Source organism: Megalobrama amblycephala, linkage group LG15 (assembly GCF_018812025.1).
Source record: "Megalobrama amblycephala isolate DHTTF-2021 linkage group LG15, ASM1881202v1, whole genome shotgun sequence".
NCBI lineage: Eukaryota > Metazoa > Chordata > Actinopteri > Cypriniformes > Xenocyprididae > Megalobrama > Megalobrama amblycephala.
In genome coordinates, this window is record NC_063058.1 from 17,788,282 (window position 1) to 17,801,533 (window position 13,252).

At 38.4% G+C, this 13,252-nt stretch overlaps 1 protein-coding gene across 2 annotated transcripts in view; it reads right to left on the bottom strand.

Moving 5' to 3' along the window:
* Positions 1–4,785: 4,785 nt before the first annotated feature.
* Positions 4,786–13,252, bottom strand: part of si:ch211-266k8.4 (carabin) — a 51,236-nt gene continuing 42,769 nt past the window's right edge. The window contains exons 16-17 of one of the 2 annotated variants that reach the window (XM_048159121.1): positions 13,079–13,180; positions 4,997–5,134 (exon numbers count right to left, since the gene is read on the bottom strand). In XM_048159121.1, the coding sequence (XP_048015078.1) occupies positions 13,130–13,180 (51 nt within the window). In that variant the 3' untranslated portion in view covers positions 4,997–5,134; positions 13,079–13,129. Of the gene's footprint in view, positions 5,135–13,078; positions 13,181–13,252 lie in introns of both variants that reach the window. The other variant, XM_048159122.1, reaches the window with a different exon arrangement.

A 13,252-nucleotide genomic window follows, 5' to 3' on the forward strand; every position in this document is an offset into this window, starting at 1 on the left:
TCTCCAACAGTGTAGCATTAGCCGTTAGCCACAGAGCACTGTAAACTCATTCAGAATCACATGTAAACATCCAAATAAACACTGTACTTACGCGATTAGACATGCTGCATGACGAACACTTTGTAAAGATCCATTTTGAGGGTTATATTAGCTGTGTGAACTTTGTTTATGCTGTTAAAGGCAAGCGCGAGCTCCGTGGGCGGGGAGCGTGAGCATTTAAAGGGGCCGCAGCCTAAATCGGCTCATATTTAATGATGCCCCAAAATAGGCAGTTAAAAAGCTGAGCTGAAACTTCACAGACACATTCAGGGGACACCTTAGACTTATATTACATCTTTTAAAAAGACGTTCTACGGCACCTTTAAATACTTATTGAGCCATTCGCAGTGCTTTATGGAATTATAGTTCATTCCCTAATATTATTTTTTTGCTTCAAATCAATGTTGTGACTCATCTCAGAGCTGGTTGGACTAGTTAAAAGCTTATAGTCATGACTGAGAAATTTTGGGAAAATATGGGAAAAATGGGAAAATATGAAACCACCTAGCAACCAACCCTAACCCTACCCACCTAGCAATCTCTTAAAACACCCAAGAATACCCTAGCAACAACCTAGTAACCAGCCAGAACACCATAACAACCACAAAGCAGCCACTTAGAACAACCTAGCAACCCTCTAGAACACAATTAACCATAACAATACACTAACAAAACTCAAAACACCTTAGCAACTGCAGAGCAATGCCCCGACAACCACCCACAACACTCCAATTATGAGCTTCACATGAAAAGCACCAAAAACATTCTCTGCTGAAAATTTGATCTAATGCTCGTGTTTAGTTTTAAATTGCAGTAAACCATAACGGCACCATAAAAACCTTTTCAGCAGTAGTCAGTGACTAATATTCAGTTTAAAGTTAATTTGAGTCATTAAAGAAGCTTTGAATGGGTTAAGAACTGAAATGCTGGCTCTTCTCCAAGCCTCCAACTTTATTTGAGGTGAAGTCAACCGGTGAAAGTGCGAGGTCTGTGTGACAAAATCTAACAAGACTAATGATAAGACTATCTCGGGATAATCAATCAGCTTTTCACGCAACCAATGTGTGAATAAAGCCCTTCCTAAGCTGCTCTTCATGATGATTTAGCAGTAAGACATGTTGAGAACGGCAAACAATTACAAATTCACCTTGCCATTGATGTCAAAACGTGTGTGAATGTAAAGCGCTTGAGGACTGAATCTATATGCTCACTTGCAAACAGAAAAAGGCCTTCGAGGGGTTTGAGTGAGGCATTTCAGAGAAAAACAGAAACCGGCTCCTCCACTGTTACATGACATCAGTGCATGGCTCGTTCGCATGTGGCGCTGTGTATTTGAAACCTACACCTCAGATAATTACAGGGCCGTGACGCTCAGACACTTTATGACACACCCACGCAAAAGCACACACGCTCTCACACTCTTCAAAAAACAAAACAAAGTTGTTGTCTCTCGTCACTGTACTCCTACTACCAACCTCTTACCAGAGGAGGTCGTGGATCTACAGCAGAGAGGCCTGTGGTACACAATGTGGTACACACTGTTCATTTAGTCTCTAATGAGCAAGCTTTCACTGAAATATACACAATATTAAATTGACAATAATCCTTGATTTGACTGGAATATTCAAATATTCAATACTCAGACATTCAAAACAATCATCTTTGATGCTCTGAAGTAGGATCATTGCTGTTATGCAGTACCTTTTGAACTCCTGTAAAAAAAAAAAAAAAAAAAAAAAATTATATATATATATATATATATATATATATATATATATATATATATATATATATATATATATATATATATATATATATATATACGAGTCCGTAGGCCGTCCCATTCAGCATTTTAACGCTCTGAAGTGTGCTCAGCAGCGCCCCCTTTGTACCCTTGAAGCGGTCTTCCGCGAAGCCCGCATAAGATGCAGGCTCCGCACACTTTAACTACCCAGGAATCCTTGCGAAATGCCAATCAGACAACGGATGGGAGGAGATTTCGCTCAAGAACAAAAGATGACATGGCTGAGAAGAAAATATTTAAGTGTAGGTATCATTACGGTTTTTATGACCTAGGTGTACATTTTACCAGTTGTTACCTACAGTTTATACAAACATTATGGTCATTGACCAGTGGTTGATATCTCAAACATAATAATAGCACGTTGAATAATACGATCGCATTATGATTCATTAAATAAATAGAACCGAATGTCAGGGCTTTGCTGAGTCATATGTAAACCTAGTATTTATATTTAAACCTGTAAATTCATCTGAAACTCACGCACATGTTTATTATGTGTTAAAATTGTAATCTTAGTTCAAATGGAACATTATGTACTATAACAACTGTATACATTATTTAAATAAGCATGTATATATTGTCTAATGCCCAGGTGGCATAAGCAAAAGCAGACTGTGTAGCTGACATGGAGATAGGAATATTTTGCAAAAGAAAAGAAACCTGTTCTTGATGCTAAATATTATCCCCGAACCTGCAGCTCCTGTCAAAAAACAACCAGACCGTTATTTCCGGCGTGATGATCGAGTCTGTCCCAAAAATACCTCTCAATGCGCCCTCGTGGACTCGCGCCAAGGGCCCTATAGGTCTGCACTACATGACATCACCAAAGTGTGGACTCTGGGGAAGTCCACAAGTCCGGAGTGTGCCATTTGGGAAAGGGCCATATAGCGCCGTTGTGTTTCGGGCAACCTGAGTTTGAGTCCCGGCTCATGGACCTTTCCTGATCCCGTTTCTCTTTTCCACTTCGGTTCCTGTCTGCTTAATGTCCTATCATAAAGGCAAAAACGGCAAAAATTAATCTTTAAAAAAAAATATCCAAAAACCACTAGAACAATGTTATATATTTTGTTGACTTGTGTACTTACATTATCCCAAATTTTTCCAACAATGTTTAAATCAAGAGAAATCAGCAATTTTAACCAGTGTAATGGCCCATGTCAATGAAGTCATATCCACGTTACCCCCGATTTCCGGTTTTACTTCCATGGAAACCATGGAAACACCAAAGATGCTTTAACCCTTAAATGCATACCTCGGGTCTTTAGTGACCCGGGACGTCATTCACTACCCTCCTCCTCATTCATTTTTTAAAGTTAGACATCAACATTGTTGGTATTCCTCAATCAATTTATTATAAAGAATATAACAAGAAAAAAAAATCATAAAATTATAAAAGAATGCGTATTTTTGTATTCATTTTTTGTAAAAATTGTATAGGGTCGCTAACGACCCGAGGTGTGTATGAGTGAACGTATATTTTTTCTGCACAACAATAATTGAATCTTAGATGACAGAGTAAGTGCAATTCACCTTTATTCCACAAGGTGGCAATGTCTGATACACAATGATGAAGTGACGACTCATTTAAACAGAAAACGAAATAATAAGAGAAACATGAAATGGCTCAGCGATTTACTGCAGAGCAAGTACTGAACGCAATCAAATATGACTGTAACTGTTACTGGATGGATCTGGTGAAGCTGTTAGCGATCGAAATATTGATTTTGAAGATGTTGAAAATTATATAGTTTTGAGAATACGTTTGAGATCGCGAATGGGCTCATATTCATGACCTCAAACATAAAACTAGCCCATTATTTGCTGAATTTACTGGGAAATGAGCTCTGACGAGGACAGTGATGATGGCATAAAACATCTGCTCAAACTGAGTCCTTTCAAGCTCCAAAAGGTAACAAAATACGACTTATTTTATTCTTCTGTAATTGTTACTCTAATATCAGAGGAGTTTTATATTATTGCGACAGGTAGAGATCCTTCCGTGTTGGATATAGATCCGGGTCGATAAAGACCCGAATATGTAAGAATGATTGGCAAAACAGTCATGCATTTAAGGGTTAATATATTATGTGATTTATTAGACAGGTGAGCAACTGTTTGGATACATCGACAGAAAACTAATCATTGTTATATAGTTTAACATGGTTAGTCTTATCATTTGAATCTTTTGTTTTCTTGATTTACTGTGAGTAACATTTATACCATATCTCAGAGACAACACTATTGTCAAGTGGCTAACATGGCATAATCAGTAAGAGCTTTATTTGTAGTAACAGTAACAGCATTTTCTCGACCATACAATATATTTTAAAAATTAATTGCATTTCATTGGAATTAAATAAAATAATGTGAATTTAAGTGATCAAAGATAACTGTAACAAAGTTCAAGGTCAGGGAAGAAGGCTAACGTTAACGTAACATTAATCATAAAATATACATAAACAACAAAATGAAAGAAGCGGGAGTGGCCGACTGCAGCATATAAGCATAATAAAACCGCAACGTAAAATGTCAGAGGCTCTCAGCCTGGCCCTGCTTCATACCACAGTAACGTTAATAAAACTTTAACACATTTGTTCATCCATGAACATGATTTCTTTCATTGGCTGTGGAGGTGAAGATGACAACTCCCATGATTCCACACTCATTCATGGTGTCATCAAGCTACACCTTTGTTATTGTTTTGAATAAGTGACCTCTAGCAACGAAACTTACATACTGTACCTTTAAAATGATTCCTAACAGGATGGAAATAAAGCTAGTAAGTTTGGATGGATGGATGGTGTTTTCTATCTTTAAAATCTGATCAGATGTATTTAGACATGATTCTAGCATCAAAATGTACTGCAGTACCGATGCTATTTAGAGAAGTCCAGTCAGGACAGCAAATCTGAGTATAAATTAAAAGACAAGAAGCCATAAAGTTTAGTATGAATTAATCTTTTATTAAATGACTATAAAAGCTACATTAAAATATGGACATTCCATAATTATTGATGGAATAGTCAGACAAAAAACAGGTAGTGAGAATCCTAAATTCATACATTAACTTTCACAAAGTTTTTAGTGCACATTAGCAACATCGTCAGAGACGTTGAAGGAGGAGTCAGACAGGGCCTGATTTAATTGAGCAGTTATGAAGCGAGCACACCTTGTTCCATAACGAGTCCCACGTGGTCTCAAATTAGCTGCGATTCTCGCACTTGACTTGCTGTCATTGGGCACGTGATGAAGTTTCTCTCGTTCAGCGATGGACACCGTGCAGACGCAGGCCTTTGTTTACAAACACAAAGAGGAAGTTAGTCAAGGTGTGGGTCAAAATGACTTTCAGAACAATAATTGCAGAGACAGCACCATGTACCTGTCCAGGTCATGGTTCACTTACGAATTTGAATCTGCAACAAGGTTTAAAAAATTGAGCGAACACGCCTCAATGAATTGCATAACTAAAATTACATCCAGTACAGATTTAAAACAACAAGGGAATTAATGCACATCTCATGTATGTAGCCTAACTTGAACTGCTAAATTAAAATATAGCTACAAAAACAGCCAGCTGTAACAACTGCTCTTATGGGCCCTGCAGCCTGTGCTCTACTAAACTGAGTGCTAAAAGCACGAGCTGTTCTCAGCTAAAGTCACCTCAGGCAACAAGAGCACTCTCGTCCTTTAGTGTCTCGCTCTCGTCTCTCAGGAGCGCTCAAAATACCACTTCGCCCTGCTGTGCCGCTCACTTTGGTACTGTCTGAACAACATCTTGCACTTAAAATTCACTCAAAAAATAATTATGTTCAATGAACCTGCTTTGAATGAAAACATTCCCATTGAATGAAGCCCATTGAATGGAATCAAAAATTTGAATGGATCTGTTCTAGTCTTGTATGAACTCAAATTTATTCAGTTATACTTACTAGATACTGTACAATCAATATGAAAACGAATATGACTGACCACAGCATTTTTGACCATGTGCACTGCCTATGGTCCTCTGATGAAGACATTAGTGGAAAGTTTTACTAATAAAATATAATCTAATATTATATACAATTATTATTAGGGGCCAAGCACCGAAGGTGCTTAGGCACCTATTGTATCTGTTGACGTTCTTTTTCTTTTCGATTATTCTTCTTCTTCTTCTGCTCTTGAAGTCTATGGCAGCCCATAGAACCGCCTGCGGGAAAGTTGTGAAACTTGGCACACAGTTAGAGGACAGTCTGTCCTTTGTCCATAGCGAATTTGGAGTCTATAACTCAATCCCTCTAGCGCCACCAGCTGTCCAAATTTGCACTTATGTTTATGCTAATAACTTTTGAACCATAAGGGCTAGAAACAAAATTCTTTTTCCCTCTGATTCCTTGGGACAAGACGATTCGATTGCCGAATGACGTCATTTTCTGTCATGAAAATTTTTCCGCAATTTTGAATTTTCTGAAAAACCCACTTTTTCGAACTCCTCCTAGGCCGTTACTTCGATTTTCACGAAAATTGAACAAGATCATCTTCAGACCATGACGACAAAAATGTTATGGAATTCAAGTTGATTCCTTAAACCGTTTTCGAAAGGCTGTATCTCCGCAATGCTTTATCGTATTCAGACCAAACTTCGTACATGTCATCACAAGTATGCCCTGAGACATCATGCAGTGTTTCCGCACAGCGCCACCTACTGGTGCAGAGATATGAAAAATGATCATTTTTGCTTATAACTTCTGATGGGTTTGTCCAAAAATCATAAATTTGGTCTTGTTAGATTCGGGGCATCACGTTGAGTCGATTGATATCCAATTTTACCATATCGGCCATTTTGTCCATCGGCCATTTTGAATTTTGTGCTAAAATACTGTATTTTACGAACGCATTAACGTATCATTAATGCCCTGACAATACTCAAAAAGTTTCGGCGCAGTGCCACCTTGTGGTCAAAAGTTATAACAAAATTTACAAAAATGTTAATAACTTTTGACTATATTAACCGATTGTAATGACACTGGTCTCAGTAGATTCCTTGGGTCATGCTGAGAACATAGATATCAAAATTGTCATAGTCGGTTGAACTTCCTGTCCGCCATATTGTTTTTCTTTAAAAATTCTTAAAAATTGAAACGTATCATCTTCAGACCATGCCGACAAATAGTTATGGATTTCAAGTCGATATGTCAAATTGTTTTTGTATACCGGAGCAACGAATTTGAGTCGAAAGATTGGTCGAAAGTGATGAACCAGTAAATGCTCATTTTTTATCATTTTTCAGCTCTTTTCCCTAAAATGGTCTTAATAGGTCTTTAATTGCTTCCTGTTGCAGCTGGTCTGATGCTCACAGCCATGTTGGCTGGCTTATTGTGCCGTTTTTGTGCTTGGCCCCGTAATTGCTGCTTGCAGCTATATTTTGAAATATTATTATTAATCAATATTATTTAATTGCAATACTATAATTTCACAACATAAACAGCGTAGGAGACTGACAGAACAAATTGTTGAATAAAGTTTTTATTTTTGTTTTGTTTTTGCGCACAAAAAATATTCTCGTGGCTTCGTAACATTAAGGTTGAACCACTGTAGTCACATGGACTATTTTAACAATGTCTTTACTACTTTTCTAGACCTTGAATGTGGTAATTATGTTGCTTTCTATGAGGGATTAAAAAACTCTCAGATTTCATCAAAAATATCTTAATTTGTGTTCTGAAGATGAACGCATGCCTTACGGGTTTGGAACGACATGAAGGTGAGTAATTAATGACAAAAAATTCATTTTTGGGTGAACCATCCCTTTTAAAAGTGTTTTCTATCCAAAGAGCATCACAAATTCATCAGCTGATCTGCTTCCACATCACTAACATCCACATAACACAAGCCCAGTGGTGGTTAAACGGCGTGCTAAGCATGCTTTCAGATTAAAAATGCTATACCAGTGTCTCTTTCAAGCTCCCCAGCTCCGCTGTACAGCCTGAGAGCTCTGCAGTCCATCATATGCCACAGTTGCTGATGGGAGTATGCGTGTCCGTACCAGCTGCTTCCCACCGCACACTCTCAGGGGTTCGGCGCAATTGTGTTTAAGCAGATTATACTGAAGAGTTTAGCCATGCTGGATTTAGCCGTATGTCGGTTCTGTGAGGTGCAGAAGGCACAGCGAGAGCCATTGAGACGGAGCAGCCTGGTGGACAATGGAGGTGTAGAATGATCTCTTCTGTTACTTGATGGACAGAAATGAGATCCGACAGCCATTAATTCACATATTCAAACAGATTTAACATCAATGACACCAAATGCCATTGGTTCTTATGTGTAAGATTGAGTATACAAAATAATTCTCCTCTATTCCTCACACAAAAACCTATTCTACAGCTTAAAATGAATTAAAATGTAGTGCACAGGTTGTATTAACAATTTTTATGGTGCTTTTTTTGTCTGCATGGAAAAGAGCAGTGTGAACATTCTTCACAATTTCCCCTTTTGTGTTACATTGAAAAAATTAAGTCATATGGGTTTGGGACTCACTATAAATGTACTGCTGTTGGTTAAAGGATGTGGAAAAAAATGGAAAGGCTAGTAAAGACCTAATTTAAGCACCTTTGCAGATGATGGGATTACCAAATATCTATAATTCCTTGATTCATTAACAGAAGAACCTTCCTGGCCTCTTGACAGCATAACATTGCCCAAGTGTGACTTTGACATGAACGTACGTGAATGTGTTGGAATGAAGTGACAAATCCCTGAAGACAAAGCATGTAAAGAAGAACGACAACCTATGAAGCTACGTAACTGCTTGAATACCAGACATCACACAAACAAAATTGCCATTTGGTCCAAAACTCTGAGAGCACATTAAAAATATGGCTTTTGTGTCATTTAAAGGAACACTCCACTTTTTTGAAAATAGGCATTTTCCAACTCCCCTAGAGTTAAACAGTTGAGTTTTACAGACCCGAAGATCAGCTGAATGGATATGAAAATGGTAAAACTCAACTTTTAACTCTAGGGAAGTTGGAAAATGAGCCTATTTTCAAAAAAAAGTGGAGTGTTCCTTTAAATATGGTAAAAAACTGACATTTTTAGTATTCTGAAATATTTAAAGGTGCCCTAGAACATTTTTTTAAAAGATGTAATATAAGTCTAAGGTGTCCCCTGAATGTGTCTGTGAAGTTTCAGCTCAAAATACCCCATAGATTTTTTTAAATTCATTTTTTTAACTGCCTATTTTGGGGCATAATTAGAAATGAGCCGATTCAGGGTGTGTGGCCCTTTAATTTTCGTGCTCCAAGCCCCAAGAGCTCGCGCTTGCCTTAAACAACATAAAAAAAAAGTTTGAACAGCTAATATAACCCTCAAAATGGATCTTTACAAAATGTTCGTCATGCAGCATGTCTAATCGCGTAAGTACAGTGTTTATTTGAATGTTTACATTTGATTCTGAATGAGTTTGAGGCTGTGCTCCGTGGCTAATGGCTAATGCTACACTGTTGGAGAGATTTATAAAGAATGAAGTTGTGTTTATAAATTATACAGACTGCAAGTGTTTAAAAATGAAAATAGCGACGGCTCTTGTCTCCGTGAATACAGTAAGAAACGATGGTAACTTTAACCACATTTAACAGTACATTAGCAACATGCTAACGAAACATTTAGAAAGACAATTTACAAATATCACTAAAAATATCATGTTAAAATATCAATCAAAATATCAATTAAAAATATCATCATTGATCATGTCAGTTATTATTGCTCTATCTGCCATTTTTCGCTGTTTTCCTTACTTGCTTACCTAGTCTGATGATTCAACTGTGCACAGATCCAGACGTTAATACTGCCTGCCCTTGTGTAATGCCTCGATCATGGGCTGGCATATGCAAATATTGGGGGCGTACATATAAATGATCCCGACTGTTACATAACAGTTGGTGTTATGTTGAGATTCGCCTGTTCTTCGGAGGTCTTTTAAACAAATGAGATTTACATAAGAAGGAGGAAACAATGGAGTTTGAGACTCACTGTATGTCATTTCCATGTACTGAACTCTTGTTATTTAACTATGCCGAGGTAAATTCAATTTTTGAATCTAGGGCACCTTTAAATATGTATGCTGTCATTAAAGTAAATACTAAGAAACTCATGTAAACTTCAAGTAATCTAATATTTCCCCCCAAAAATAAAATAAATAAAATATAATATAATTGTGAGCAGCAATTATCAGGTTTCAAGCGCTATAAGGCCTTTAAGCACATGCGTAAAAGGTATTATGTTTTATTTAGCAAGTCTGTAACTATTTCATTTTGTAAAAGACTAATTTACAGCCAATACAGGCATTTTATCATAGGAAATATATGGTTTTTACATCTTTTTAACAGTTGTAGGGGCCGTTCACACAGAACGCGTCTTTGCGTCTAAAAACACGAGACGCAGCACTCAGGAGTGGTTTTAAAAAAAGCGCAGCATAGAACGCGAGAGTCTCGAGACGCGCCTTTGAGACGTGATGCAATAACAACAATAACGGAAATAATAGAAATAGGCAAACTGCAGAATTTACAGATGCAAGTTTTGACGTGGAAAAAAAGAAAATAAGATAATAATGAGCGCCTCCTCCGCCATGTTGCCATTATATAAAACAGTTGTCATGCCAACTCGCAACGCTTGCCCCGCCTCCAAGTTCTTCTGATTGGTCCACTGTTTTGGAACTGACATTGATGAGCGGCGCTGCGTGTAAAAGTTGAAATTCTTTTAACTTGACACGGCATCTTAAAAACGCGGCGCTCATGTGTGAGGCGCTGCAAAAGACGCGAGACGCGAGCGTAACGGTCATGCACGTCCGTCAAGCGCGTGTTTACATAGAAAAACAATGGGAAAGTAGCGCATTGGAATAGAAAAACGCGCTCTGTGTGAACGGCCCCATAGCCCTCTAGTAGGGCTGTAAGTCAAACAGGCCCAGCGAGTTTCATTCTGATCGGCCTCCGTTAACCTTGTCTGATAGCTGCTCGAACTTCATTGGCCGATGGCGGACATGTTTCCTGTCCTCATAGACAATCGTGGCACCTCGGACAAAGACACTGCATGCCAATTTTCAAGTCAATCGAACTAACGGTGAAGCCATTTTCATGTTTTTTCCCTGTTATAGCGCCACCAAGTGACCAACCGCCGCATCCTTTTTCACACAACCCTTTTTGGCGGCCCTTAGGGACCGTGAATCAAAATTTTTTAAATATTTTTTGATAATTATTGACAATCAGACTCCAGAGAATCTTGCTGCACTGGTTTGGTTCCGATCAGGCCAAAAACCTAGGACTAATTCACAAAAGTACGTTTTTCAAAATTTTTGTCCGTCTTGAGCCAAGGATTCCAACGATATAAGACACATGAGCTATACGCCTAACAGTTTAAGAGTTATGAGCCATTTTGTAATTTTGACCGCTGTAGCGCCCCTGTCAGGCCGCTCGGGGCGAGCCTTGGTGACATTGTTGATGCCGTGAGTTCTATCAGCTCTCAAAGCTTCAAGTCTCTATGACTTTATGGTTTGGTCTGCCCAATCACTTTTAGGGCAGAATGCTGATCAATTACAATAGGGTTTCAGCGCTATGTGCTTGAACCCCTAATAAAAAAGAAAAGCATGCACAGTAAAAAGCTTTTCACTAATGGGCTCAGACTTTTAGACCCTGTAGATGTAATTGCGCCTGCACTAATTATCAATATTCATGCTTAAATTACACTTAGGTGGCTAAACCTCATTTAGAATTCATGTGGTCACAATGGTAGTGAGCTTGAATAGTGGTTTTGGTGGACCTTGTACTGTAGATTTGAGAAGCCATTAACTACTCTGACAAAGCCTGGGGTCAGTTAAAGATATGCAAACACATTCAAACAATTCAAACATAACTGCACTGAAGAATTACATACTTGAGCTAAAGTGGAATGAATGAAAACATTAAATACCCTTCAAAGGGTTTAAACTGTAAACTTAAAATAGCAATATACATATATATGAATGTGTAGAAAGAGAAGGATTCTGGACAGAAACTTGAAGTGGCATCTTTACACCTCTTCAAAAGTAATAAAGGGCAGCACATTGATTGTGTGTGTGAGACAGAGAAAGATCCGGACCGTTCCTCTCGGTTGGGAAATATTTGCATAGTTAAAGAATATGAAATGGCCAAAGTCCAAAGACCCGCACTGCTCATTTAGTATCACAAACCTCACCAAAGGTCCAACCTTCAGATTTCCATCAATACAGATATTAACTTTGCATAACCAACATTTAATATTTATATAACTGCTCTCTTGCAAAACCTTCTTGCAAAATCTACTTTTTAATATAGGAAGAATGGCACGTATCAATCCCAGACGAGGCAAACCCACAATTCACTGCGACAAGCTTTTTGATTTCATTCGAATCCTAAAAGTATCAATAAAACATTCCAATTTAGATCTTAGCAACATGCTAATGTCAAACTCTATTGGAATAAAATACTCAAGTGACCTGTGCATTTTAAGTTGTCGTATTTCTAATCAGTCGAGAAGTTAATTTCTACTAGTCTTTGGAAGAGAGCTAAACTATTAATCACCTGTGTAAGTTATATTTAAAACAAACGAGTGACCATAAACTTTAAAAACTTTGCACGGACTCGGGTTTCGAACACGATGGGGGAAAAAATCCCTAATGACCCGCTCTGCTGGGACAGACACAGACTTCTAAACAGCAGGGTGATGCTGGGAAATCAGGAGATAACCTATGAATAAGTAAATGCCACTCCGGCTCTGTGTTGTTAATCATAGGAGTTCATACGACACGCACTTCCCTTGGGATTTGATCCTAGCACATCTTTCCTCAGTGTTGTTTATGCAATATCTATAGCACAGCCACCAACACGGTCACTTGAATCTCCATGTGATCAGATAAGATCAGCATTTCCCTGATCAACTTTCCTACTTACGCTCACTGTTGTTACGCAACTATCGCACCTGAGCGAACGACAAAGGCTATCGCACCCCTATCCAACAGCCCGGCACGAACCTACACGCATAGACAACTGTGTGCTGTATTTCAACCCATGTATCCCATCAATACATTGTCAGGGTTGCCAGATATGTAATCCTTCCCCCTGGGAGCCCTTGGAAACTAGATACAGAAGAGGAAGATCAAACACTGGGCATTGGATCACATGTCTTTGCTGTTTGTTCGGAGCGTGACGCACACATGGCATACAGGGACAGAGGATTTTCCCATACCCTCCCTCACTCTGGCTCTTTTCAGAGGTGGGACGTCTGGTAATCACAAGATTAGGAAAAGAACCACACCACAGTTCCAGCCAGGTTTGTGAAGATAGTGAGCTGTGGTGAGGAAGAAAAAAAAAAAATCACTAAAAAAACGTTCCACTTGAAGCACTGTTAACTTCAAAGAAG